The following is a 27,723-nucleotide window of genomic DNA, read 5'->3' as shown; positions in this document are numbered from 1 at the left end:
TTTTTCTTCCACATCCAGGGGCTCCGGTGCGACTGAACAATATTTAGAAGAAATAACATTGAACATTCATTTGACTTGACTGCAGGTTTATTATACATTGTGGACACTCTGGATTTTGCAAATCAAAATAAAGAAATGTAAGAAAACAAAGACACAATGTTCAGCCAACACCTGCAGTTGTACTGAATAATGACATGTTGAACACTTTACATCCTGTCATAGTGTGTTGCAGTATATGTAATGTTTGTTCCTCCCAAATGCACACTTTAGTATGCTTTCATTTCTTATTTTGGTGCAAAATTCAACCTTGCATCCTAAAAACAAACCGTACGTTACATACTGCAAAGTTCACATCATCAAACATGGGTTCAATGTGCAGAGACAGACATGAGCGGACCCTTTATGCATGTGAGCCATGACAGAAAATCTCTGAATCCAACAAAAGTTCAAACAATTCTGAACATAAATATAGAAAGTGTACAGAAAAGTCCTCTCGTGCAGTAACCTGCCAGGCTCACAAGGAAAATAAACTCTGAGATCTTCAACAAAGCGAGGGGGATAGCTTTTCAAATGAAGATAAAAACAGACATTATTTTGTATGGATTCCTTTTTCTCTCCGCAGTTTGAAACGGTCCCAGTTTGCTGAACATGGATTCACCAAATGCTGCCACAAAGAATCTTCACAGTTATCCAATATTTGTTGTGTCCCGTACACATTTTCATTGTCAAAGTCCCTTCCAGAGAGCACCAAAGTGAGTGAGAAGTACAGTATGGAGTTTAAACAGAACCCAAGAATCATAGTGCAACTTGTGAGGTCAAGCATCACATCCATACTCTATATAGGCTACTTGGTGTACATTTATAAAGGGACCTTTCTTCAACCAGGAGTCCCTGTACTTTATACTGAATGTGACATGTGTAGAGGGTAAGGCTTTCTTACCGGCAGCATCTACTGGCCATCAGAGGAAGTGCAGCTTTACTGTGCTGGATGCTGCTCAAACACCAGAAGACATTCCCCCCAGTCCGTGTGCCTGTAGTGCTTCACCGTGCCACGATTGAAGTTGTCCTCTATGCACTAGTTAGATCTATAGGACAGGTGAAGGCCCTGCCATAGACAAACGACTACAGTGTAGAGTCTTACGATAAAAAGGAGCTATGTGCTGAACACATTTCATCAGACGGATGAGCCTGGGTCACCTCCTCAGTCCGGTTCAGAGTTCAGGGAGTGTGTGTCCTGTGCACCTGCCTGCAGTGCTCAGATCAGCTGGAACACCCTTCAGTTCTCAGATGAGTCTTTCCTCCGGGGGCACTTTGAGCATGCTGTCCATCTCCAGCCGAGCTCCGGCAACCTCCTGAGCGCTGGGGCTGTACGCGCCCTCAGACTGACGCTTCTTCCTCGCTGTGAGCACCATGAAGGTCAGGCCGATGACCAGGATGAGAACACAGAAGCACAGCAGCGGGAGGGCCACCATCAGCCAGGGGATGATTTGTTTGTGAGCTTGTTTCTGCAGAGGAAGGAGAGCAGGGATTCAATTTACATGCATGGATGTACTCCAGCCCCATTTGAGCTCTATCTGTGCACGTGACTGGCCTTCAAAAAGTATATTTGCTGTATGTATTTACACAATTACACCGTATGTATAAATCTGAAGTAGAGAATGTAAAAAAACGTACGTTAGTGTCACAGATCGGACCGCTGTAGCCAGGCAGGCATTCACACACAAACATGTTGAATCGATCCAAACAGGAACCTCCATTTCGACACGGGTTAGACACACACTCATCAATCTCTGACTCACACCTGCAACTCAGAGAACACACACAGTCACATTCAGGAAGGACATCAACATACTGTGCAGGAATTTAGGATGCCCAACATTTCAGTATGGAATATCTGATCTTGATATCAAAGCATGTGGTTATTCTCTACTATATGATGCAATGTGTATGATTGATATTCCCGAGACGTCAGCATCAGGATTGAAAATAACATATAAAATGATCCTTTAGGATTTTGGCATTGTAGTTCAATTGTGTCCAAATCACTCATTGCTCCTTAGGTTGTGGCATGGTGATACATATTGGGCAGCAAGAGCCTTGTTTCCTTCCCCTAGGATTTTGAGAGGTCAATAAAGAGGCCCTATTATGCTTTTCCATTTCCTATAGTGTGTTGTATAGGTTTTAGTGCATGTAAATGGTCTGCAAAGGCTAAAATCCCTGAGTTTCCTCCAGAGGGAGTTTCAACACCTCCATTGGACCCTTTTGTTTACTCTCTGAACATAATGATGTCATTATATAACACTTGCACTTCTGTTGGTTAGCGCTCCAACACATTTTATATGATAGCCTAAGGGGGGAAGACATCCGTAAGTGGTTGACCAATCACAACAGAGCCAGCCAGCTAACCAATCAGAGCAGACTGGGTTCTGGTTTCAGACAGAGGGTGAAAAGAGGTGCTGCAGCACAGACAGTATGAGAAACATAAAGAGCTTTCTGAACAGTTTAATCTAACAAATTCAAAGTTCCTTATTTCATTGAAAGGGTCACATTTAATGAGGAGGTGCATCTAGTCTTTGCACATAAAAAAAAAGTCATATTTATTTGCTCACCTGCTGCCTGTGAATCCGGGCATGCAGGTGCAGTTAGCCCCCCAGAGCCCGTCACTGCAGATGCCATCATTCTCACAGTGCACGTCTTCCCCACACTGGATCGGGGGATAGTCCCACCTGGTGGAAAGTGAGTGTTACATGTCGCTCATGCTACAGATATCCCCGCCTGCTGACTACCAGACTCTGGTTCATACTCACTGGCACAGGGGCCCGCTGTAGCCCTTGGGACACACACAGGTGAACATGTTGGGTCCGTCCTGACACGTGCCTCCGTGTTCACAGGGGTGACGCTCACACTCGTTGAGATCCTCGTCACACAGAGTGCCGGCGTATCCAGGCTGGCAGCGGCACTCAAAACCAGCCAAGTAGTCCTGACAGCTTCCGTGAACACAGGGCTGAGACGCACAGTCATCGGTGTCTATCTCACACAGATCCCCCCCCCAGCCCGGGTCACACACACAGTCAAACATATTGAAGAGGTCTTCACAGGTGGCTCCGTTCACACACGGGTCTGAGTCACACACCGGTTCACTGGTGCAACCCAGGCCGATGTTTGGCTTTCCCACTGAGTGGAACTGAGACGCCTGGGGGGCTTTATAGTCGTCCACGAAAGGGAGGTAGACCCCGCCGACCCTCACTGCTCCCAAGCAGCCGGTGAAGCTCTCGGCGATGGCCAACGTGGTGGCCTTCTCGTTGAGAAAGTGGATACTTCCTGTCCGCTGAGGCAGGCTGCTGGCGTCTGTGATCCCATCCACCGTGATGATCCAGGGAGAGGCTTTGCGCCGCCTCTCCGCCATGGAGATGTTCACGCGATGCCAGCTCCCGTCCGCCACTCGACGCACTCCAGTGAAGGCCAGCGTCTCCACACTGTTGCCCGTGTGGATCTCCACCCGGACGGAAGAGTCCACCAGGCCCACCAGCAGCAGGTCGGAGCCAGAGGAGGCCCTCAGGATCACGGCGTTCTCTGAGCGGGTCCTCAGCTCCAGGTAAACGTTAGAGACGGAGTCGGACAGGGAGCCTCTAGAGCTGAACTGCACAGGGTTGTTCTCAAACGTGGCGTTGAACACACCTGCGGGTCAATGTGGAGGAAAGTTTGCATCATTACTATTTTTATTTCATTTATTCAGAGCCTCAAAGTCACCCCTCATCCCAACACCTTGGGGAAACACTTACATTCATATCCGTCAGGGAGGTCCACACAGTGGCCGCCGTTGACACAGGGATCACCCACACACCACACCCGGGTCTCACAGGTCTTGCCGGTGTATTCCGCCGGACAGGAACACGTGAAGTCGTTGAACGTGATCGTGCACTCCCCTCCATTTTGACAAGGCTTCGTCTGAAGAGGAAAGCATTGAGAGTGAATAAATCCTCCTCACACAGCAAATAACCTCCAGAGCAGACACAGTATTCATATCTCTACTCCACAACATGGCGCCATAACAACGATCCTGTGGGATGTCTCGTTCTGTTTGATAAAATATTAGACAATTGATCCACGAGGAAACATGGGAATGCTTTTAATTGAGATAATAGATATTGATTAACCAATCAAGGCTGTGTGTGGTCATCCTGTCTGGATGCTACACATATCTTTAATGATGCATTCAGTGGCGGGAAGTAACTGAAGTGCTGACTGAGATATTTGTACTTTACTTGAGTATTTCCATTTAAAGCTACTTTATACTTCTACTCAGAGGTGGAATAAGTACTCAGGTCTTGTACTTGAGTTAAAGTAGAAGTACTCAGGTCTTGTACTTGAGTAAAGTAGAAGTACTCAGGTCTTGTACTTGAGTAAAAGTAGAAGTACTCAGATCTTGTACTTGAGTAAAGTAGAAGTACTCAGGTCTTGTACTTGAGTAAAGTAGAAGTACTCAGGTCTTGTACTTGAGTAAAAGTAGAAGTACTCAGATCTTGTACTTGAGTAAAGAAGAAGTACTCAGATCCTGTACTTGAGTAAAGTAGAAGTACTCAGGTCTTGTACTTGAGTAAAGTACAAGTACTCAGATCTTGTACTTCAGTAAAGTAGAAGTACTCAGATCTTGTACTTGAGTAAAGTAGAAGTACTCAGGTCTTGTACTTGAGTAAAGTAGAAGTACTCAGGTCTTGTACTTGAGTAAAGTAGAAGTACCAGAGTGTAGGAATACTCTGTCACAGTAAAAGTATTCTAAATGTTCCTCCAGTGAAAGTAGAAAGTACTCTCCTCTAAATGTACTTAAAGTAGCGACAGTAAAAGTAGTCATTGTCTGATTGGTCCATTTCAGAATAATATCTCTGATATGTTTTATAATGATTGATCATTAAAGTGTTCTCAGAGCTGGTAAAGGTGCAGCTAGTTTGAATGGCTTTGTATACTGCAGGGTAGCTGCTGGATTTACTGCAGGTGAACTACAGTCTGATTTAAGGGAGATTATATTTACCATCGTTCATCCTAATCTGCCTAGCAACTAAGGATATTAAATAAATGTATTGTACCTAGGTACAGTAGTTGACTAAATGTACTTAGTTACTTTGAACACGTTTAAAGGAGCAGCTCCTCACCCTGCAGGTGTCGTCGCTGACGCAGCCCTCCTTCACATTTTCCGCGTCGCTCAGCAGATACACCTCCTCGTCCTCAGAGCTGTTCCAGGCGTCCACATCCAGATGCACCGAGTCCAACCGAAGGTCCTGCAGGCATCCTTTGTAATGCCCGCCCCAGCTATCCGAGTCCCACTCTGCTGGAAGCCCCCCCACATAGGCCTGATCCCCGCTGTTTACTGTCACCTCGGGGATCTCTCCGATCCCGTAGCGCAGGCCTGCATGCTCGAAGATCACCTGCCTGTGCTGGACCTCCACCTGCAGCAGCTGCTTCTCGCCAGTCGTCACAAATATGGGAGCTGTCAGGGGGGCGCTGTTAGGCAGAGAGCTGACAAACAGCCTCCCCATGCCCAGGTAGACGGAGAAGTAGACCTCCCCCTCCTCCGCTGACGGTCTCCTCAGCTGGAACAGCAGTCCATCCGGCTGTAAGGACCTCAGGAAGAAGGACACGTTGAAGCTGCTCTCGTGGCTCTTTCCCACGTCGTACGCACTGAAGCTCTTCGTGTCCTCGTGGCTGTACGTCCATGAAGGGAATTCTGTCAGGAGACAAGTGGGGGTTCGGATTACTCAACAAAACAGGAAGTTAGTACTGTACTACAAAAAGAGACCCAGTGCTCACCCTCAGAGCAGCTGTCCCTGTGGTAGGGCCGGTAGCAGTCACACTGAAAGCTGATCCACAGGTCCACACAGCGCCCACGTCCACCGCAGGGGTCCGGCTTACACCACTCGGTCTTAATGCAGCCCAGCTCGTGGCCCTGGTCTTCAGGGAGTGTTTGCGGCAGGATGGGCTTGGAGTCGATCATCAGGTCCTCCATGCATCCTATAAAGCTTGCTCCGCTCGCAGAAACCTCCAGCAGCTCCTCCGGGGCTCCACCTACATAAATCTGAGAGAAGGCCTCAGAGGGCTGGAAGGGCGGTTCATCCGCGCCACCGTCAGTCACTCTGCACCCGTCCCTGTCACAGCCGGGACCCCTCACGATCAAAACCAGCCCTCCGTCATCCACAAACACATGAGCGTCCCGCCAGCCTCCGTCACTGACCAGCCCGGGGAACCTCACGTCCAGCTCGGAATCCTCAGAAAAGGCTTTGGCGTGAAGACCGCCATTCACAATCTCCAGGACGAGGTGGTTGTCCAGGTCTCCTCTGTAGACCAGCAGCATGTTGGGAATGGTGGTCCTGAAGCGCAGCTGGACCCCCAGACCCCGGTGGACTTGGTGCTCCACCTCCCTCCGTCTCCTCTCCTCCAGATCAACCTCGATGAGAATGAACCCAGGGGCGGAGAAGGAGAAGGTGGTTCTGGTGGAGCACTGCTCATCGTAGAAGCCGTGGGGGCAAAGGCAGGTGTGACCGTGGTGCCCCCCCTTCCAGCCAGGGGTGGCAGGTGGCTCCGTTCTGGCACTCGTGGTCAACGCAGCCGTACAGCTTCTCGTCACAGAGACCTCCTCCCCATGGAAGTTCCCCCGGCTCGGCCTCAGGACAGTGGCAGGTGTAGGAGGCCCGGCCGTCCTCGCACCAGCCCCCGTTAGACAGGGCTGGCTCTCACACTCATCGACATCCACTTCACAGTGCTCACCTGGGGGGGGGGGGGGGGCACACACAGTCAGGGTTAGATACGCTGCTGGCCAGGCACATGCAGAGGAGCTGGGGCCCAAAGTTATATACAACACATGATTGTTCATTAGAAGGTCCTAGACCCACCTAGAAACCCCTGAGAGCAGGTACAGGTGTATCCGTTGATCTGATCCTCACAGGTGCCTCCGTTCTGGCAGGGCTCGGACTCACACTCATCGATGTTGACGGAGCAGTTTTCTCCTGTCATGCAAAATAAATGTAATTCAGTCAGGAGATTTCATTCAGATGTTACGGCCGATGAGTCACCTGAGTTCCACTGACCTGCGAACCCCGGCTGACACTGGCAGATGTATCCCGCTGCATCTGCAAAGCTCAGCTCCCAGTCCAGCTCCCAGTGAGACGGGTCGGAGCGCTCGAAACACTCGCCGGCGTTATCACAGGGCGTCTCCGCACACTCGTCTACATCCACCTCACAGTTCGGTCCCTCATAACCTAGAGAAGCAAAGAAGAAAAAGAAGAGTGTTGACTTTACCTTTGGTTGAAGTACATGAAGCACATCATTTCAGACTAACATTCACACACGGAAAACACTGAAACGTTCACTTTAATTAAATGTATTATGTCATCAAAAGTCACACAACTTTATGAGGTTACTTGAAAGCAAAAATATGAAGTTCAAATAAGTTAATATTAGGTTCAACTTATAGTTTTGCTTTCTACTAACCTAGTGTGTGTCTTTTGTTGACATAATACATTTAATTAAAGTCAACGTTTCAGTGTTTTCAGTGCAGTGCTCTCTCCTCACTATCCCAGCATGCTTTATTGGTAAACAAAGGTGCTGCATGCAGTTCCTCACCTGGCCAGCAGAGGCAGGTGTACTCCCCGACTCCCTCTATGCATGTGGCTCCGTGCTGACAGGGATCAGAGGCACACTCAGGGATGTCCAGCTCACAGAAGTCTCCCTGGAATCCTGTATCACTGCAGTCACACTCGTAGCTGCAACACACACACACACACACACACACACACACACACACACACACACACACACACACACACGTTTTATACAAATCCTCCATCCAGCTGATGAGCACCATCTCCACCTCGTCTGAGGCCTACCTGTTCACCAGGTCGTGACAGGCGGCTCCGTTGTGGCACGGCTCGCTGGCGCACTCGTCCACGTCCACCTCGCAGTCGAGGCCATCGAAGCCGGGCAGACACTGGCAGGAGTACATGGAGACCAGGTCGTGGCAGGTGGCCCCGTTGTGGCAGGGGCCCGACTCACACTCATCTATCTCGGTCTCACAGTTCACTCCTGGTGGGGGGGGGGGGGGTGGGGGGAAGCAATGATGATGATGATGATCCAAGGAAGTTTTAGTCAATGGTTAGAACAAACGTAATCAAGCCTAGCATTGGAGGGAAAATTTTGAGTAAACGGTAGGATACATTTGAGAATAAGAGAGGACGGTAGTGGTGGCAAAGTGGTTAGGGGCTTGGCCTGGGAACTGGAAGGGCACCAGTTCAAATCTCCGATAGACCAAGTGCTACCGTGGTGTCCCTGAGCAAGGCACTGTTCCCCGGGCACCGTACATATGACAGCCCACTGCTCCTCACACTAAGATGGGTCAAATGCAGAACACGAAATGTTCGAATGGGAAACTCATTGCAGATTTGGTGCTGTAGACTTTCCTTTTAAACGTGGTATATTTCTAATCTTTTTTAGATAGACTTTTTTAATCCATTTCTTATATTTTAACCCTTTTGTTTTATTTCTAAAACAACACTCCCTAAAGTCTTTATCAGTCCATTGAGTCTGTCCATCATAAAAGCCTCCCTTTACCTCCATGACAGGGGGAATGCAGCGTGCCGATGTGACCCCCCCCACCCCTTCAGATAACACACAGCTCCTCTGACACTGAGCAGGCTCCAGGAGAAAGAGAGGGGTGTAAGGAGAGCGAGGCAGGAGTGTTTTCTCTCACACGGAGACTTTATCTGAGCCACAGATAAGACGCCTGACTCACAGCATCTTACTGGGCACTTAAAATACTCCCAGTTTATCAGGACAGACAAAACACCGGGGAGTTCACGGAGAGGAACAAGAAGCAGAGCAAGAAGCGAGTCACAGCTGATGGAGTTCATGAGGAGATGATTCACGGTGACATCATTTAAAACCTCTTCACTTTATTGTATTTCCATTGGTCTGTTCAGTACCTGCAACTTTGAACAGGTGTCATTATACCGATCGATTGGTCCATTTATACATGTCTCTATTTCTCTATAGCTCGACAACTGTTTGCTCTATCCTACAGTAAATATACCTCTGAGTGCAATGTGAGTGATAAAAGTGATTAACACTTTGAGGATTTATTAAGTATTTCTTCTTCTTCTCCTCCTCCTCCTCCTCCTCCTCCTCCTCCTCCTCCTCCTCCTCCTCCTCCTCCTTCTTCTTCTTCTTCTTCTTCTCCTCCTCCTCTAAGGCTACATTATATTTCCTGTTTACCTAAAAGCCTGCATAATAGTGTCAATAGTCATTCCAAAACTGTCAGGTTTTAACCAATATATAAGTTCAATAAAGAACAAGAATCTTAGTTTTGGTTTCTTGTTTTATTTAGTTTTGTCTCGTTTTACTTCCTGTCTCTGTGTTTACCCTGCTGTTCTTAACACCTGCTTCCCCTTGTGTGTTGCATGCCTTCTCCAGCTGTGTATTTGTCAGTCTTGAGTGTCTTTAGGCCTGTCTTCCCTAAAGTGTTGTCTGTCAGTGCGTTGTCATTGTTTCCTCGGTTTGTTTCCCCTCCCAGTCTTCCTGGTGTGTTATGTGTTTGTGTGTCTGATTCCCTTTCCTGTGACAGAAGAATTAAGACTCACCTTGGTTAGTGATGTTGCATGTGTGTGTGTGTGTGTGTGTGTGTGTGTGTGTGTGTGTGTGTGTGTGTGTGTGTGTGTGTGTGTGTGTGTGTGTGTGTGTGTGTGTGTGTGTGTGTGTGTGTGTGTGTGTCATTATGATGTACCTGCAAAGCCGTTGAGGCATTCACACTGGTAGTGGTCCTTCTCGTTGATGCAGGTGCCGTTGTTCTCGCAGGGTCTCGACGCACACTCGTTAATGTCGATCTCGCAGTTGTACCCCTGGAACCCGGGCACACAGAAGCAGTGGAACTCGGCCACTCCGTCCAGACAGATGGCTCCGTTCTGACAGGGCTCGGACAAACACTCGTTCACGTCCTCCTCGCAGGTCTTCCCCTCGAACCCCGCTGCACAGTGGCACTCGAAGCCCTCTCGTCGCAGCAAACACGTCCCGTTGTTCCCGCAGGGTTCATCGATGCAGTCGGTCACGTGTGTCCTGCAGTCCTGTCCTCCGAACCCGGCGGACATCTGCAGAAGTACCCGTTCAGCTGGTCCACGCACAGGGAGCGGGGCTCGGAGCAGGGGTTGCTCTCACACTCGTCCACCTCCTCCGTGCAGTTATCCCCTGCGAGTCCGTCCGGGCAGATGCAGTGGTACTCCGTCTCCCCGGGGGTGCTGCTGCAGTCTTCACACGGAGCGAAGGAGCAGGCGTCATACAGTTCATCGCAGTTTTTGCCCATGAATCGGACGCCGTCTTTGGCACAGAGACAGGCGTAGTCGTCCATGTTGTCCACACAGGTAGCTCCATTGTGGCAGGGTGCAGACAAGCATTTATCTGAAGAGGCTGTGCAGAATATTCCTGGAAGACAAAGACACAAATAATGAATGCATGATAAGAAACACATCTACTGCAAGGCCTCCCAAGAAGAGTCAGCCATCCCTGAGCAGGACTCTCATTGCTGTTCGGCCTTATCCATTTCGAGTAATCTCAAATCAACTTTTAAAAACAAACCAGCAGAGCTTTCCTGTACTGTTTCTGTTTGCATGAGCAGTACTCTAAGTGGCAGCAACAGAATCAGAAACTGCTCTAATGCATGACGTACTCAATACTTACCTCTCATAATCCTATCTACTTTACTGATTACTGATCTGCTACCTTAACATTTCCTACAGCTGCTTCACACACACACACACACACACACACACACACACACACACACACACACACACACAGCTGTGCACACACACACACACACAGCTGTGGCTCCATCACAACGTTAATCATCATGTTTATATATCGTGGAATCACAATGCACTCAAGTTTGAGGTACCTCATCATGATGTCCCATATATTGAACTTTTGTTAAACATAAAGGGCATGATTGGAAGCAAATGACCATGCTTGCCAAGGAGTACTTCTACTTTTAGTACAAGATCTGAGTACTTCTCCCACTTCTGTCCGTCGAGCAACACGTGTAGGCCTGGTCTGCTCACCAACAATATTTCACTGACGATATCCGTCTCCTTTGATTAGCATCGAACCACCTGATGATCTGAAATGACCCAGAGTGGCTTAAATAGCTTCCCTGATTTTAAACCTGTTCCACTTTTTTATTCGTAGCTCTAATCTGCTCTTCATGTGTGGGAGGGTCTGGCACGGGTCGGGTGCAGACGTGTTCCATCCTCTCATTCATCACACAGCTAAGCCATGCTTAAACCGGGCCAGTGGCTGCTTTGCTTTTCAGTTTTTGTTTTCCTCGTTGACCTCTCCAGTGCCTTTCTGAAAAGTTCATGGCTCAAAATAACGCAGGCCTTAACTCTGTCTAGGGCAGGGGGTGTTACAGCTCTCTGTTTGCAGCTCATCCCTCTACAGAAGCCTCAGATTGCTGATAATAAGGGGAAATATGGAGGGTGTTTTTCAAGCTGCATATGCAAATAAGTTATTGAGCTTTTTTTTATCAATTAAGATTTGCTAGAACATTTTTTCAACTTTAATTGAATGTAAAGTGCGCTAATTAACTAATATACATTTACATATTTAAGAAGTACAATATAAGAGGAGCACAAGTTTCAGGTGTGGGCTGATTTCGAATTTGCTGAGGGCCAATCCAAACGGGCCGAAGTTTGGACACCCCTCAACACATGTTAGTTTTCTAATTGGTGAGGGTTGAATGAAATTGAGGGACAACTCGTATGAAGGGAGGTTGTTTGACTAAAGAATTAAGCTAAACGAGCATGCAGTTTTATGAGTCCACAGGCCCATTGTCTTATAATCTGTGTGTGGCCTACTGGGAGCACTGGTGGGGTTTCTAGTGTTGTTTGACTAAGACGAATGCAAGCACGACTTTCCCTGCTAATGAAGATCGGAGCAGCCTAATGGGCTTTATTTTATTACCTCTAATTGTGATTCCCGTCTCAATTAGCAAGTGTCCTGAGCATTATATCTGGGATGAATGGCTGCCCGGGTCGTTCTGGATGTCATATCACACAGTGTACGGGAGTTACAATACACACACTGTCTCCCCGCAGCAGCCAATGGCATCAGCTCGCTGGGGAACGAGTCCACATTCCTCTTATTAGGCCAATGTCCACTCCCTGTTCAACCCCCGCCCCCCCCATCCACACTACTCCCCCCAACACTTTGATCAGTGTGCTGCTTCCAAATGGTCACTGAAGTGGAAGATATTAACAATGAATGGAGTTATGGAGGTGGGGGTGGGGGGCAGAGAGAGAGAGGAGAGACGGAGAGAAAATGAAAGAGAATATTTATTAAAGTCAAACTGAGAAATGTGCTATTTCTACTCCTTCATTCTGAGCATTAATTGGCCATTTTTGGGGCTTTTTGTTGAAGAGATTTAATCAGATATTCACATCATGATGTTTCAGAAGCTCATAAATCTGTTTGACCCAAATGCCCCCCCCCCCCTCATAATGCAGTATTACAGACAGAGTTCAGAGATCCAAGACCTAAAATAATACTCTACATTATTAACAAAATGCATTCTCTCACTGCGCTTTAGAGAGGACTAATCAGCAGCTCTGTAATGCATTTCTTTAATCAGTGTTCTGAGAGTCAGACCGTTCATGTCGGTCCTTCATCACATCACTCACTCCTTTCTGTCAAATTTACAGCAATGTGGTTCATTTCATGGGACTGACTGTACTGTGGGGTCCTGCCATTAATTTAGATTTAAATCAGAACAGGTGTTAAAAATCAGTCCAGGCAACTCCATCTGAGATTGGCCTCCTGATGCCTTGTCAGCCAATCCAGTAATGAATGCATCTCTACTGCTCTGTTTGTGTATCACAGCGTGTGTCATGTACTGAACCTCACTGTAGCTGACATGTTCCTCCGTCACTATGGACACACACTCTACATAATTTGAATCAATCCCTCACACTGTCATACGCTATTTCCTTCTGTTTGTGTTTGTTTAAAAAGATCCTCAGTGAGTCAAGGTTTGAGGATATTCGGGAGGTGGTTTTAAATATGCTTGTCTTCAGTAAGAACCACAGCTTTTGATGCTCGGATCAAGCAATGCTACGATCAAAAGCAGGGGTCTGATGCCCACAGACAGACTCTTTAAGAGAGGGTTACGATGGTCAAGAGCTATGGAATAAGTAGCAAGAACAGGCAAACACTTGTGATGAGAATTGAAAGTGATAAAGAAATGAGAAATAGGGAAGTAATAAAAGCCCCCTTGGCTCCATGCTGCACAAATGGATGAGCCATTGCCTTAATATTCATAATCAATAGTCTGTGAGGCTATGTCTTCTGACTCAAGATGCTTGGATGGACTATGGCACCAAAGCATGTGTCTGAAACGTTTCAAATATAACCCATTCCCCATGTGATCATTTTCTGCTGTGTCTATTAATATCTCTGGCCTCAGCTTTACCACTCTGGCCCCGTGTCACCCTCTTCAAGCAGAAAGCTCTTGTCATTTCCAATTCTTGTTGAGGTGCCTCTCTCCCCCCCCCACCCCCCCGCCCGGTGGTCTGACCTGCAGACACTAACTGTGTTTGAATCGTGCAGATTACAGCCACCTGCGGACACCAGCCCCAGGTGGCTGTCGAGGGTTTCAAGATTAGGCTCAAATCTACTTGTGATGTGAGAAGGGGACTAGGATCAACATGGTAATCGAATGAGAAGGTGATCCTTTGCTTGCTTGATAAGAAACTTAACATGAGAGCTGTTTGGTCAAACATAAGTCAAGCACTGTCCATTCAGGAAGCGAGGGAGTGGGTTCAGGCCATCATTCCAGTTATAATGAACCGTAGAAGTTATTCAAATACAATTAAACTGCCAATATATTACATTCATCATCCATTATTCTGCAGGACTTCTTATTAGATGAGCCTCTGCTTGGTTTGTAATGCTACGTTCAACACTTTCCATCATGGTATTCATCCGGATCATTTTTAGCATTCATAAGTGGTGTTCCTCAAGGCTCAGCTCTCGGCCCACTCCTTTCCCCTTGCAAACACGCTTACCCTTGTCATGCAATTCTTATTAAACCCTGGAGCTCAGTCCATGGCATCATTTGTTTTGTGCTCACTTTCCACCCTATGTTAGCTGGGAAAGTATAGTTTGGGGGTTGGAACACTGAAGGGTTAAAGTGAGGAGGATTTCAGTTAATACAAATGCAAGGATCGTTTGCAATGTTTAATCGGAGGTAAATGGACTACATTTGAATAGCTTTTTTCCATTCAAAGCACTTTTACATACACAAATATGCATTTACTCAATCACACCCATTAAAACAGAGGCGTATACCTATTTACAGTTAATTATCTCAACCACACTGACACTGGTGACTGAAAGGGGATGGGGATTAAACCACCGACACTACAACCACTCTCCTGAGCAACATGCGTCCCAGAAAGCTACTTAAGGACACACTACCTCTGAATGCATGAGCAGTGTAACCGTCCAATAAAGACCAAAGGAATTATTGGTAGTGGAATCAGGTGTCCAAATAATCCTGAATTGTTTGAAAATCAGTGCAAATAATTTCAATGAATTGTGATTATTGACGTTATTCAAAACAGTAAGACTTTTCTGTGATGAGAGCGTGATGTTTGTTTAGTTCTGTGTGTGTTAGGATGTGTGATCCTTTTGATCCCCTAATTTCTCACTCTGCACAACTCTTCCCTCTTTTTTTTGGATAATCTTGATCCTTTCTCCCCCACTTTGCCCGTGCAGGTTTTCTGGCCTCCTTGACCTCCGAGCTGTTCCATGCAGTAATCCCTCCGGCCTCTTTGGGCCAATCCCTTTGCTCCTCTAATCTCCGGGTGGCAGATACCTGCGCAGATTACCGCCTCGAGCTTCCACCAGCATGTGTCCACTCTCTGTGGCCATATTGTCTCTCACATTCTCCTCTCCTCCTTCTACCACGTTGACCCCACATTTCACCGGCTTACCATTCTCTAACCGGCATGAAATCAAGTCATCCTGCCAGGATTTCATGACCAGAGGAATATACATTTCCCATTTCAGTTTAAACAATATTTCCTGTTTATTAAAGGGACTGAAGATTATACAAAATATACTTCATATAAAGTATAAATCTACTGTTTGTATTTCAGGAATAAGGTGAGCATGGCAAAATTGCTTTGCAGTAATGACAGAAATGGGAAAACATTTACTCAAATACTGTTCTAAGTACAAACATGCAATACTTTACTTGAGTATGTCCATTTAATGCTACTTTATCCTCCACAACAGTTAAAGGGGAAATAATGTAACGTACTCCTCTACATTTATCAAATTTAAACAGCTTGAGACAAAATGACTTTTTGCTCATAATACTTTTGCACTTTTACTAAAGTAAGATTATGAATGCAGGACTTTTACATTTAATGAAGTATTTTGACAATACTGTATTGGTACTTCTACTCAAGTAAATCATCTGAATATTTCTTCCACCCCTGAATAATACTCCAAGACTTAATCACACTTAGTATTCACACCAATCTGACCAAGTGAGGTGTACATATGTGAGATTTACTTCACTTTGATCCAGAAACAAGCTCCATTTGGAACTGTGTCCTGCCGCTCGAGAGACAAAGAATATATATTTTGACATAAAATTGGAAAAGCTGACCTATGACAAGAATCCAGACTGTATTTGTAATACTGCACATGTCCTGCAGCTCACGACCATTCATTCACATATCTTAAAAACCAGATTTGAAGAGGAGCATGAACCGGACACACACACACACACACACACACACACACACACACACACACACACACACACACACACACACACACACACACACACACACACACACACACACACACACACACACACACACACAGAGTACAGACTCATATGTAACTGTCCATCACTCATGGTAATCCTGACACACATGAGGTGGATCCTGACCGGAGGAGGGACACGGATCAGACAGTGACAGCCAGGTGACTGTCTGCATCTCTATCATCAACTCCATAACCTGCAGTTTCAAAATAAAGTCCTTCAAACACTCAGCTCCTTTTCTCCAAGCAACTCAAACAGAGCAGCCCCACTCTCAATGATATCGCCCTTAAACTGCAATAATCTGTCTTCAGCCTCTGGGAATGATAAGAAGCTACTCTTGATTGATGCCCGATCTTCATGTGTGCCTTTTTCTTGCCCTGCCACCATAACTATAAACTGAACACACCCTTACATTCTATTAGACAAGAGCTAGGAGTGAGGTCTGACAGGTTTCACATTGGTATATTTAAAGTAAACGCGACTGATGGATGCATTTTTGGAATGTTTTTAAAGAAAGTGTATTTTTAGATGTTTAGAAATTCTCTGTATTTTCTGCAAAAGTACAACGTGACAGAAATCAGAAGCTTCTCCACACTCCATTTGCTTTGCTGGGATTCTTTAAGTTGAATTTCACTGCACATTCATCCATTTTCAGGTCATTTGTGCAAGGTACAGTGGCCCTCGAGGGACAAATCCTGTAATGTTTGTATACTGCCTCTGTATGCTGAACCACAGGACATAAATACATATAATTAAGTGTTAGAAAACTGCAGAACTGCTAACTTATGTGTAATAATAACAGTGAAGAGCAGCATGCATTCTGTTTTCTGTATAAAAACATGTGTTTAACCCCGGAGAACTGTTGCTAAATTATGCAATGACTGTGAGTATAATGTCTAAACTTGACATTAGAAGTAAGAGTGCATACTTTGACACTCCTGGAGAGTTCACATCATGATTTAACAGTGTATATATCATGTTGCTGCACTCACCTTTATGTATAAATCATTTATATATCTTGTAAACTGTAGTTCTTATTTGGACTTCTTATTAAAAGTTGTATTTTTGCTCTTTTTTTTAACAACTTCATTCCACTTGCCCCAACGAACACCGGAGCAAATTCCTTGTATGTGTAAACCTAACATGCATTACACCTGCTGCTGATCAAATGAGAGGAAACTTGGTTGAGCCCAGAGTCACAGGAGAGTGCTTTCTTTGCGAAACAAAAACAAACTTTCTGTTCATTATGCGACCTCATTCTGCGCCTCCATTCATGCGTGTGATAGATATGAATGAGATTCTCCGCACTGATCTCTGATGGCTCCTCTGTTTGCCTCTGATTCGGATCGGTCAAACATCCTAAAAAGTGAGGATAAAATAAAGAACAAATGTCCTACGATCAACGGTCACATCATACACGGACTTCTGAAGTTTAAGAGTCCAGTTATAAGATATGTGTTGTCTACAATCATCACACAGTGTCAGTAATTAAGCTCGAGGCTGCTCAGTATTCTGGGAATTCACTGGAAACTAGCCAATCCACTCATCATTGTAGTCCAGACAAAAGACTAACCCCCTCCAACCCAACAGTCTCCATCTATTTCAGGCCCTTGAAATGCACTTGGATGGAGCAGCACCTCCGAGACCCTCCCTCACCATTCATACAACGTACTGTGTCCCTCAGTGAAGTGCATGTGAGGTAGAATAGTTCCTGTAGATATTTACGTCCTTGTAATAACTCTTTCCATGTAACCTGTTGCTCTCACAGGATTGGATTAAACTCAGAATGTCCCATGGGGGATTTACCGAGTAATTCACCTCCAAAGCTTTAGCAGTCAATTGCAATTACACAGAAATGATCATCCAGAAGCACCACTGATCACGGGGTCGTCCACTCACCCCATTTGAACATCATCATGGTCAGCAGTACTGTCTTTAGATTCAGATGCACCTTCCCCAGCTCCATGGTAAATCCACCGCCCCGGGAACAAAAGTATTACAAGAGAATGAAAAAAGAAGTCCTAGAGGGGACACATCGTGCTGTGTGCAGGAGAAGCTGTGGCCCGGTGTTCACAGGCGACCCATGCTTGTCTACTAATGAGTGCAGCAGCCTCTCTGACAGGCTGCCTCCCTGCTCCGGACTCACACGGTGTAATCAGCCATGAGAGCGCAGAGAACACAGGAAAACACGAGCTGGATTAACACCTGCTAATACGCATGCTCATTCCCTGAGCTCCTGCTGCTAAAGGGGGGGAAACTGCAGCATAAGTGTGTGTTTAACTAACACATGTATAATGTTTAACTTCTGGGAAAAGGCACTCATGAGAACCAACATCTAAGGAACAGTTTGGCTTTGCAGTTTTGAGTTGTGCATGCTTTGAGTAGAGTGGGGGTTTGTTAGGGTTAGGGTTCCTACATCCAACCCATCACAACCAGGTGTGTGGGTCATCTTCAGTTACCTGATCAGGACTTCTTTTATGGACAGAAACAGAAAAATGTATTTTTCAAATGTGCTTTGCTTAGAGTGGGGGTGTTGTTTGGTCTTTTCTTGACTATCATTTACCCCTTTTATATAAAAATAATTGGGATCAATAAGTCATTCTATCTATCCATGTGTTTGTTTATTTATTTATGACATACAGCGTAAAATAATATATATATATATATCTATTATTGGAAATGTATATTTATGTAGACGTACATTTGGATGTACATTTTGTTAAAATAAAAATGTCAATAATTGAGTTTTGGGGGGAAGGGGTGGGATTAAATATGAACTTCTTCCCACTCCTTTTCGGTTGTGTGATTATCATTGGTTTACATGTCATTTCTAAATCCATAATATTTTTTGTTTATCAGTTTGATATTGCTTAAGTTTGTAAAGTATCACAATTATTTCGTTGTATTTCATTATTATTATTTTGTATTATTGTTTTATACGTTCGAAATAAATCAAATTAAGGTACAGCCTGTCAGGGTGTGAACGTGGGTGTAGTTTCTGTGTTTACACACCCCGCTCCAGCCCCACATGACTGTTGAGAGAATAAAAAGGGTAGATGTATGAATTCAAACCTCGTGTATTTCATGTTAAATAGTATGTTGTCTTTTGCTTTGGAGACCAAATATATCATAAATTCCTGGATTATTACATCCCAAATCCTGAAGGCGTGTTTGTGTGAGCCGTCAGCCCCCAGGCGCTCCAGTGAATCCAGGCCAGGTTTTACTCAGGAGTGTCTTCAGCAGCTTTAGTGGCTCCTCTGTAGCGTGGGGCTTAGCAGTCTGACATCCATCACTTAGCCTGTTAGGGACTTGTTACCCCCCTGAACGCTCTCCCAAACACCTGCTGTACCAGGTAGGTAGCTAGGTAGGTAGGTAGGTAGGTAGGTAGGTAGGATGGATGGATGGATGGATGGATGGATGGATGGATGGATGGATGGATGGATGGATGGATGGATGGATGGATGGATGGATGGATGGATGGATGGATGGATGGATGGATGGATGGATGGATGGATGGATGGATGGATGGATGGATGGATGGATGGATGGATAGATGGATGGATGGATGGATGGATAGATTGTTGCTTAAGGTGCCAGGTACAGGTAAATTGAACTGCAGTCCAGTGAAACAGGCCTCACCCCTCATGTCCAATGACGACGAGTTTGAACCTGAATGAGTCTACCTGTATGACAGCACCACAGACAGCCTGTTGATTCCTGCAAAGGCTTTATCACTGAGCAACTCACTCTGACTCACAGGAGGTTGGCTCATTGTTTTTCATGTAGTAACAGAAGCAGGCACTGTCCTTGAGAGGTCCCTTCCTATCAGTAACAGATATGGATGAGTGTGAATCACAAGAGGAGTCAGCTACATAAGTGACACATGTTTTTATATGTCATCCATTCCTTTCATTGTGACATTGAAAGACAGCGCTGCTTGCATCTTTGAGCTCCTGAACTGTTTGACCAGATCAGTGTGCTTGTTGGTGTCAGCGTGGGTTTCCTGTTCCCTTTGATAAGCTGATCATCAGGACATGACTCTCTGCCCAATGCAGCACACTCAGGACTTATGGTCCTGTGGGCAGGGATGTATATCTGTGGCAGCAGCACCTTCAATCTCATCATGGTTCAGTCATCAGTCACACATATTGTTTAAATGCTGACGGCCACCTTTCAAACCCTTTTACACTGTGAGTAAGAGACGGGATGAACTAGACAGAGGGGTGAAGTAACTAAGTACATTGACTCAAGTACAGTACTTCTACTTTTACTCCACTACATTTATTTAACACCTTTAGTTGTTAGGCAGATGAATGATGGTAAATATAATCAGCCCTTAAATCAGACTTTCAAACAATGACTACTTTTACTGTCGCTACTTTAAGTACATTTAGATGAGAGTACTTTCTACTTTCACTGGAGGAACATTTAGAATACTTTCACTGTGACAGAGTATTCCTACACTCTGGTACTTCTACTTTACTCAAGTACAAGACCTGAGTACTTCTACTTTACTCAAGTACAATATCTGAGTACTTCTACTTTACTCAAGTACAATATCTGAGTACTTCTACTTTACTCAAGTACAAGACCTGAGTACTTCTACTTTACTCAAGTACAATATCTGAGTACTTCTACTTTACTCAAGTACAAGACCTGAGTACTTCTACTTTACTCAAGTACAAGACCTGAGTACTTCTACTTTACTCAAGTACAAGACCTGAGTACTTCTACTTTACTCAAGTACAAGACCTGAGTACTTCTACTTTACTCAAGTACAAGACCTGAGTACTTCTACTTTACTCAAGTACAAGATCTGAGTACTTCTACTTTACTCAAGTACAATATCTGAGTACTTCTACTTTACTCAAGTACAATATCTGAGTACTTCTACTTTTACTTAAGTACAAGACCTGAGTACTTCTACTTTTACTCAAGTACAAGATCTGAGTACTTCTACTTTACTCAAGTACAAGATCTGAGTACTTCTACTTTTACTCAAGTACAAGATCTGAGTACATCTCCACCTCTGGAATTAGTTTGGATCCAGTTAAGAAAGTGAATTTGGCTGAGATTGCTTCACCAGATGTAGTGTGATGGTTTGGCCGACACTAAGAGGTGTTGGCAGGGTGCCAGAGCCCTTCATTAAATCCCAGTATTAACCATGTGATTTGAACTCAAGCTCAGAAATGTGAATTATTTGGGAAACAAAAGAATTAGTTCAAAGCATACTAACCATGCAGCTGCAGAAGAGGAATATGAAACTCCTTCACAACTTCTCTAGTGTGAGGCCAGTGGCACTGATCTTCTGTGTGTGGTTTAATCCATACATCTATATTTACATTGTGCAAAACATTACGTTGGATTTGGATTATGCATGTGGAGTTTATAAGACTTGAGTGTTCACAAGGAAGAAAGCGTCTAATGAGAAGACCCTACACTGGTTTCTGGACTGTGAATAGAATATAATGTCCTTCTTTATTACAGACCGATGCGTCCTGGATCTCCATCCTCCTGCACGGTAGATGGCGTTATGCACATAAGAGTGTGTATTAATCCGCCAAGAAGAAGAAGAAGAAGCAAAGGAGGAAGAAGCTGAGCAGCGTCCAGTTCCCGGTGGAGCAAGAAGAGTTGTTGTTTTTAAATTCTAGCTGCTTTTGTGTATGTAATGTTGGTCTGGAGCTCCCCTGAGGTGCACGTGCAGATGGAGCTGCTGTTCTCATGGCTGTAGCGCCTGTTCGCTCTGAGATATCGCGATGTTTTCCTCCAACATGGAAACAAAAAGAGTGGAGATCCCGTCCGGTATGCTGGACGACCTCTGCAGGTACCGTTCACCAGATCCTTACCGACTCCACAGCGCTCTTGGTTTGCTCATTATGCATCTAAGGGATAATATTAAAAATAAAAACATGGGATTTTGTTGCTAGGCAGAAACCAAAACTGGCGCGCTGCGTTGATGCATGACGTATGGTTTTGCAGTGCTTCAAGTAACTAAGTACATTTACTATTGTGAGGTACTCTGTACTTCTACTCCACTACGTTTATATATTTGATGAATTAGTTACTTTTCAGATAAATAACAACTGTTTTTATAGGATTTATAAACTACTGATATAGTCAGTAGTACACACGGTGTCCAACATCTCCCCACAATGACAATTTACGGCATTATCAAACTCTAATGTGTATTATCTAATACCAAAATATTCTATAATAAGACAAAACTTACAGAAGAGCCATCTTGCACAATCAGTACTTTCACTTTTCACACCTGAGTTTCCCTTTTACTGTTAATGGAGTATTTTGAGAGTGTGGTTTTAGTATTTTCTACTTCCTGCTTTGTTATCATTGAGCTGCTAAGTTCAATTGAAGCTTAGCTCTTATTGAACAGTTATTTTCTTTCATACACTGGTTCAGTAGTTCATTTGTTCAGGTTTTTTAGTTAGTAGATTGTAGATTGATTGACATCCCCATGTGCCGGGAAGACAACATCATTCATTTCATCTTTTCTTAATTTCCCATGAGTCTCTGAGTGATTATGCAACACTAGCTTCTCCTACTGATCCCATTTCTCATGTTTCTCCAGCCGCTTCATCCTTCACATCCCCAGTGAGGAGAGAGACAACGCTATCCGGGTGTGCTTCCAGATCGAGCTGGCCCACTGGTTCTACCTGGACTTCTGCATGCAGAACACTCCAGGAGCTCCTCACTGCGGGATCAGAGACTTCGCCAAAGCAGATATCCTTACATGTCAACGACTCGGTTAAAGGTCCTTATCACTTTCTTATTCATGTTTTGCATCCATAAGTTAAAGGACATTTTTATCAACTCTACTGCAAATATCTTCCTCAAACCTCATGAAACCCTTTTTCAATTGTATTTTAATATTGTCAGGTCTACAGTAAATGACTATAGTGACTTTTTATCCAATGCACAAAGTTCCTACAGGTAAAACTTAAACAGAAGTTGAACTACAACATGATTACACGGTCAAAAAAGGGAAGGATCTCATGGCCATGCGCACTGAAAGCTGCGTCCGGCACTATCACCTGTAAATAATAACAAAACAGAAGCATAACTTTAGCAAAAATCAATAACTTCAAAGACGTTGATATTAATTTAAAAGATATGTAATATATCTTTACAACATACTATTTTTAAGACATAAAGAGCTGCCTAAGAGGCTTTTGCAATGACAGGTGATCACATAATGATAATGCATTATTGCTTTATTGAGGGTTCCTCCGACACCCACTTGAATGACATGCTTCTCCTAGCAAAGAAGACGAGGATTGTCATGAGTTTTGATATATTTTGAGGAACTTTTGGGAAACTTTCTATGCCGAGAATGCATAATGCAGGAGAGATGTTTACCATCTTATCAATACTGTTATAGATTTACCATCAGCGCTGTTAGCTGTTAGCATCATCAGACGTTGCTTCCCCTTGACCGCTGCACACTGTTCCACCACTGTCCGTTTCTGCTGCCTCATGGAGAAGATGTCCAGAAGATCCTGGAACAGTGGAAGGAGTACAAGATGGGAGTTCCTACTTTTGGAGCCATCATTCTGGATGAATCTCTAGAAAACGTGAGTTGTTTTAAACTCGGACACTGCGGGAATGTGTGACATGGTGTTTATAAAGTCTTTCTCTTTAGTGGACTCCACTCTGTTTGTCCCTTTTGAATAACCCTGAACAATCAAACTGTCCCTCTGTTCTCTTCAGGCGCTGCTCGTTCAGGGATACCTTGCTAAGTCCGGCTGGGGCTTTCCAAAGGGGAAGGTGAATGAGGATGAAGCTCCTCATGACTGTGCAGTGCGGGAAGTGAGTCTCATATCTCACGCTCTTCAACCTCGACCAACTGGAAGCACTGGAACAATGTGGTGTTCGTGTTGGTAGTCCATAGCTCACGTTACCGTCTGTTTTCCAGGTGATGGAGGAGACGGGCTTCGACATCAAGAATCGCATCTCCAAAGACGTGTACATTGAGCAGAAGATCACCGACCAGGTGGTGCGGCTCTACATCATCCCCGGAGTGTCGAGGGACACCAAGTTCAACCCCAGGACGAGGAAGGAGATCAGGGTAGGGATAGGGATAACGTCCGTCTCTTCACACAGAAATGTTGTCACTGGAATAAACGTTTCCGCCTCTTCCTCTCTTGTAGAACATTGAGTGGTTTCCTATTGAGAAGCTGCCCTGTCACAGGAATGACATGACCCCGAAGTCCAAACTCGGACTTGCCCCCAACAGATTTTTCATGGCCATTCCCTTCATAAGGTGAGCATTTATTGTTTTAATCATTGGTATCTTTCCATTAGAGGAACATTTACATATTTGCTTCCCTTCTGAGGTAGACGAAAAGAAGTTCAACGGCTTTATCGTACTATGCACAGCTTCAGTTTAGTAATGGCAGTGAACATCTGAAGTCCCAGGCTCCTCCAACAAGTCATATAACAATAAAACTAGTGCCAGAGGAATCAGATTACAAATAAGACAGAGACTCATGTGCAAGTAATGCATGAGAAGTGAACTATGTATCTGTAGTTGGAGGGGAGCTCGAGACACGGCAGCCATCCATGCACCACACAAGAAGAAACCCTGTGTATGCACGATAACAGATCTGGAGTCAGGACGTGGTTAGCCTAGCTAGGCTACAGACAGGAAGCTGGGGAATACCTAGCTCCCTGTAAAAAGCATAACGATGTATGGCTGCCTCATTGTTGATATGATGTGTATGTTTGGACTTTAGTGATTTACTGTAGTGTCATCATACTGATCGATGGTGCTCCTGTCCTGCTCCTCCTTTACAGGCCGTTGAGAGAATGGATCAACCGGCTGAAAGGCGAGTCAACGGACAGCGACGAGGACTTTGCAAACAATGGAAACACTCCAAACAAACCTGCAGACAACGCTCGGTAAAGAACTTTAATCAGTCTTCAACAGAACGAACAACAGCTAGAGGTTGTGTTTTATGGAATGAGAATAACTCCTGCAGTTCCCTCTGCTCTACTGAGTGTTTGAGCTTCTTTCAGCTGCTTGTTTTGGTTTACTAGCACAAATCTAAAAACGTCCATGTCTTTATGTTTCTCTTTCTTCTTTCAGGTCAAAGTCTCGCCGCCTCCCAGGTAATGAAGCATTTCCAGGAGAGGGATGGGCCAAAAACAAGCAGAGGGCTGCCGGCCAGCTGAGCCAGTATGAGTTCAACCAGGTAAAAGAAAAGACACTGTGCATTACGTAACAGAAACACTTATAAATCTCAAAAGCCAAGGCCCGGATGTTACTGTACAATAGTATGCTATTGTTTTAGTGTGTTGTGTGCAGCTGCTGTAAGATGCTGACATGGTGCCCAAGTGTATAGATTAATGTTTTTCTACACCTGTAATGCTCCTGCAGTCTGAGTGGTGTAACGTAGCATCACAAGGGCTTCCTCAACAAAAAGCTTTGGGATTTTTAAAATTTGATTTCAGAATATTGCAGGAAATAAAATACTTTGATAATACCCACACATCTATCACCACAAATCACCGTCTTATGATTTTTGAAGTGTCGGAGGCAGAGCTGCTACTTCACAGGTAACTCACAGCTCCTGTTCTTTGCTCTGCAGAACCCAAGTGTGAAAAGTAACGGTAAGAAAAGTCAGGACTCGTCTGCGGTGAAGAAAGGAGCGAATGAGAACGGGGCCAACAGCCAGCAGGTAAGATGTGTTTCAGATTTCTGTCCTCAGACCTTCCTGAACATTGATCTGCCAGTAGATGTGAGTTTTAAAGGAACTGTGTGTAGAATTTGAAAGTGATCAATCTGCTCTGTGAATGATTTTTATTACAAGCTTTGTTGTTTTATACTTGTTCTACAGAAAGAAGATAAGAAACTTCAACCCAGAAGACTGCAAGACAGTTTTGAGAAAGGTGTGTACAATTAACATACTGCGTCCAATAAAATGCTGCACGGTTTCTGCTAATGTGACAGCATGGTCAACGGTGTAGGAATAGATGTGACGGATGTGTTACTGGGTCAGTAGATCATAGAGCAAGCCATATGGTGGAGAAATTAATATTTGAGGGAAAGAGCTAAACTGAGGGCACACTATGTCTGTAATAACTTACATGCTTGTGGTTATTGAGGATCAGCGGCCCACTTTGCCAGACCTTGACCCCCTGGGGCTTGGAGATAAAATCACGTGTGCAAGCGGCGAAATCTGTGTAGGACGGTTTAAGGTCCAGAAAGGAGAGCGTAAAATAAAAAGATTAAAAACTGTTCTCTGAGGATGAAATATTCAACCCTTCCTGAGGCTAAAGGCTATCTCCACACATGTGTTAAGCGAGCTTCTCTTTTCACAGATGGATCTCCAAGCGGCTCCAGCGGTCAGACCGTCTACAGCGAAGACCCCGAGCAGCTGCTGTCCTCCAAGGTTTTCCTCAATTTCAAATTTGACCGAGAAGCCATCATGAAATGTTTTGACTACTGACACAGTTGCAGCGCTGGGCCTCTCCTGGGAGCGCATCGAACCGTGGCTACTAAAATGACTCTTTTTATACCTTTATAGTCAAAGCAAGTTGTTACTGAAGCGGCTCCTTTCCTCGTCGCCTTCCTCGTCATGTGTAGTTGTTTATTTCTCATTGAACACGGTTTTTAAGGCAGAATCCTAACTTTACTTCTTTGAAAAACCTAAATCATGGTGCAATCTGCAGAGGACAACACAGGACAATAGGAGAGGACTCCTCAGGTTGATCAGTAGTCTTTTAAAAAGGTCAAAAGTTTTGAGACCCTAATGAATTTTAAGCACATTTGAGGTGACATTAGCTGTGATATTTTGGTGATTTTTTAAGATGTAATCAATTAGGTGTTGGTAGTTTCCTCCATTTTTCAACTTCAGTGCCTACAAAGGTGGGTTGGCTGTTTAAAAAGGGTAGGTATTGATAATATTATTGTCTTTGCATATTTATATGGTGTTATTGGCTGTATTACGAAAATGACTTAGGATTTTAAACATGAACTTCCATGGCCGCCAACATCGAAATGCAATTATCTGTGTCTATGTAGCTTTCATTCAAGGTTTTGCAATTCGATTTTAACATTTTAATATTGTCATTCATCATATGCACACACAGGGAACATTACATTTCAGCTAGTTTAGTTTTAGTATTTTTAGCCACAGATTTCCATACATTGTTAATTGGCCTTAACGTGACCCAAATCATATGGCTGTACGTCCGTCTGGTTTCTGCAGACTGCAGGGTTTACATATTAGAGGTCATGTTGAGATTTAGAACACCAGTAGTCAGACTCTACACAACGCACTAGTTAACTGCTAAATAATTTGGATGGTTTGACAGGTCGCAGACTCCTAGCTTTGCCGCATGTTTGACGAACACGTTGTTAGACTTAAGGTTTTTCAAATTCAAACTTTTACAATTTATATTTTTGCAATGTCTCACATAGGTCTCATATACATGCATATATGTGAGATGACTGGATGTTGATGTGATTCTCACTGGGGTTTCTTTTCTATTGACTGTACAGATGGTGATCTCACGTTGTTTTTCGGCTTCAATGTTTTTGTCTTAAACTGTGAATATTAATAAAGTTTGTTTTTTTCATTTGTTGTTGTTGATTTGTGAAGATTTATCATTGTTATTCAATATAATAAACATTTCAACGGGCCTTTCTCCCTGAGATATGCTCAGAAAGTGGAGATTACATTGTATTTGTAGGACTGTTATGTTTGAGTTTTCTATAAGAAATATAATATAGATTTACCACAACAGCATACTTCATATTCGACTGCTTTTATTTTGAAAGTTGTCATTTCTAAATACAACCTATGTAGTCTATTATCCTTCTAGTCAATGTTATC

At 44.4% G+C, this 27,723-nt stretch overlaps 2 protein-coding genes across 2 annotated transcripts; one reads left to right on the top strand and one right to left on the bottom strand.

The window, feature by feature from the left end:
* Window positions 1-80: 80 nt before the first annotated feature.
* Window positions 81-17,978, bottom strand: LOC134868379 (protein crumbs homolog 2-like). Its single transcript, XM_063889458.1, is given in 16 exon segments — window positions 81-1,505; window positions 1,675-1,801; window positions 2,610-2,726; window positions 2,808-3,678; window positions 3,783-3,948; window positions 5,151-5,722; window positions 5,806-6,542; window positions 6,544-6,712; window positions 6,715-6,759; window positions 6,885-6,998; window positions 7,080-7,250; window positions 7,615-7,754; window positions 7,878-8,073; window positions 9,767-10,120; window positions 10,123-10,458; window positions 17,768-17,978. Coding segments are annotated over 16 exon segments (4,404 nt in total). The 5' UTR covers window positions 17,835-17,978; the 3' UTR covers window positions 81-1,283.
* A 3,465-nt stretch (window positions 17,979-21,443) lies between these two features.
* dcp2 (decapping mRNA 2) lies at window positions 21,444-27,466 on the top strand. The gene is made up of 11 exons (XM_063890297.1): window positions 21,444-21,692; window positions 22,455-22,606; window positions 23,330-23,457; window positions 23,594-23,692; window positions 23,799-23,951; window positions 24,034-24,146; window positions 24,680-24,784; window positions 24,972-25,077; window positions 25,474-25,563; window positions 25,723-25,774; window positions 26,207-27,466. The coding sequence occupies exons 1-11, from the start codon at window positions 21,625-21,627 to the stop codon at window positions 26,332-26,334; spliced, it is 1,194 nt and encodes a 397-aa protein (XP_063746367.1). The 5' UTR covers window positions 21,444-21,624; the 3' UTR covers window positions 26,335-27,466.
* The last annotated feature ends 257 nt before the right edge of the window (window positions 27,467-27,723 follow it).

Source organism: Eleginops maclovinus, chromosome 8 (assembly GCF_036324505.1).
Source record: "Eleginops maclovinus isolate JMC-PN-2008 ecotype Puerto Natales chromosome 8, JC_Emac_rtc_rv5, whole genome shotgun sequence".
Classification (NCBI taxonomy): Eukaryota; Metazoa; Chordata; class Actinopteri; order Perciformes; family Eleginopidae; genus Eleginops; species Eleginops maclovinus.
This window is presented reverse-complemented; position numbering and strand designations above follow the sequence as displayed.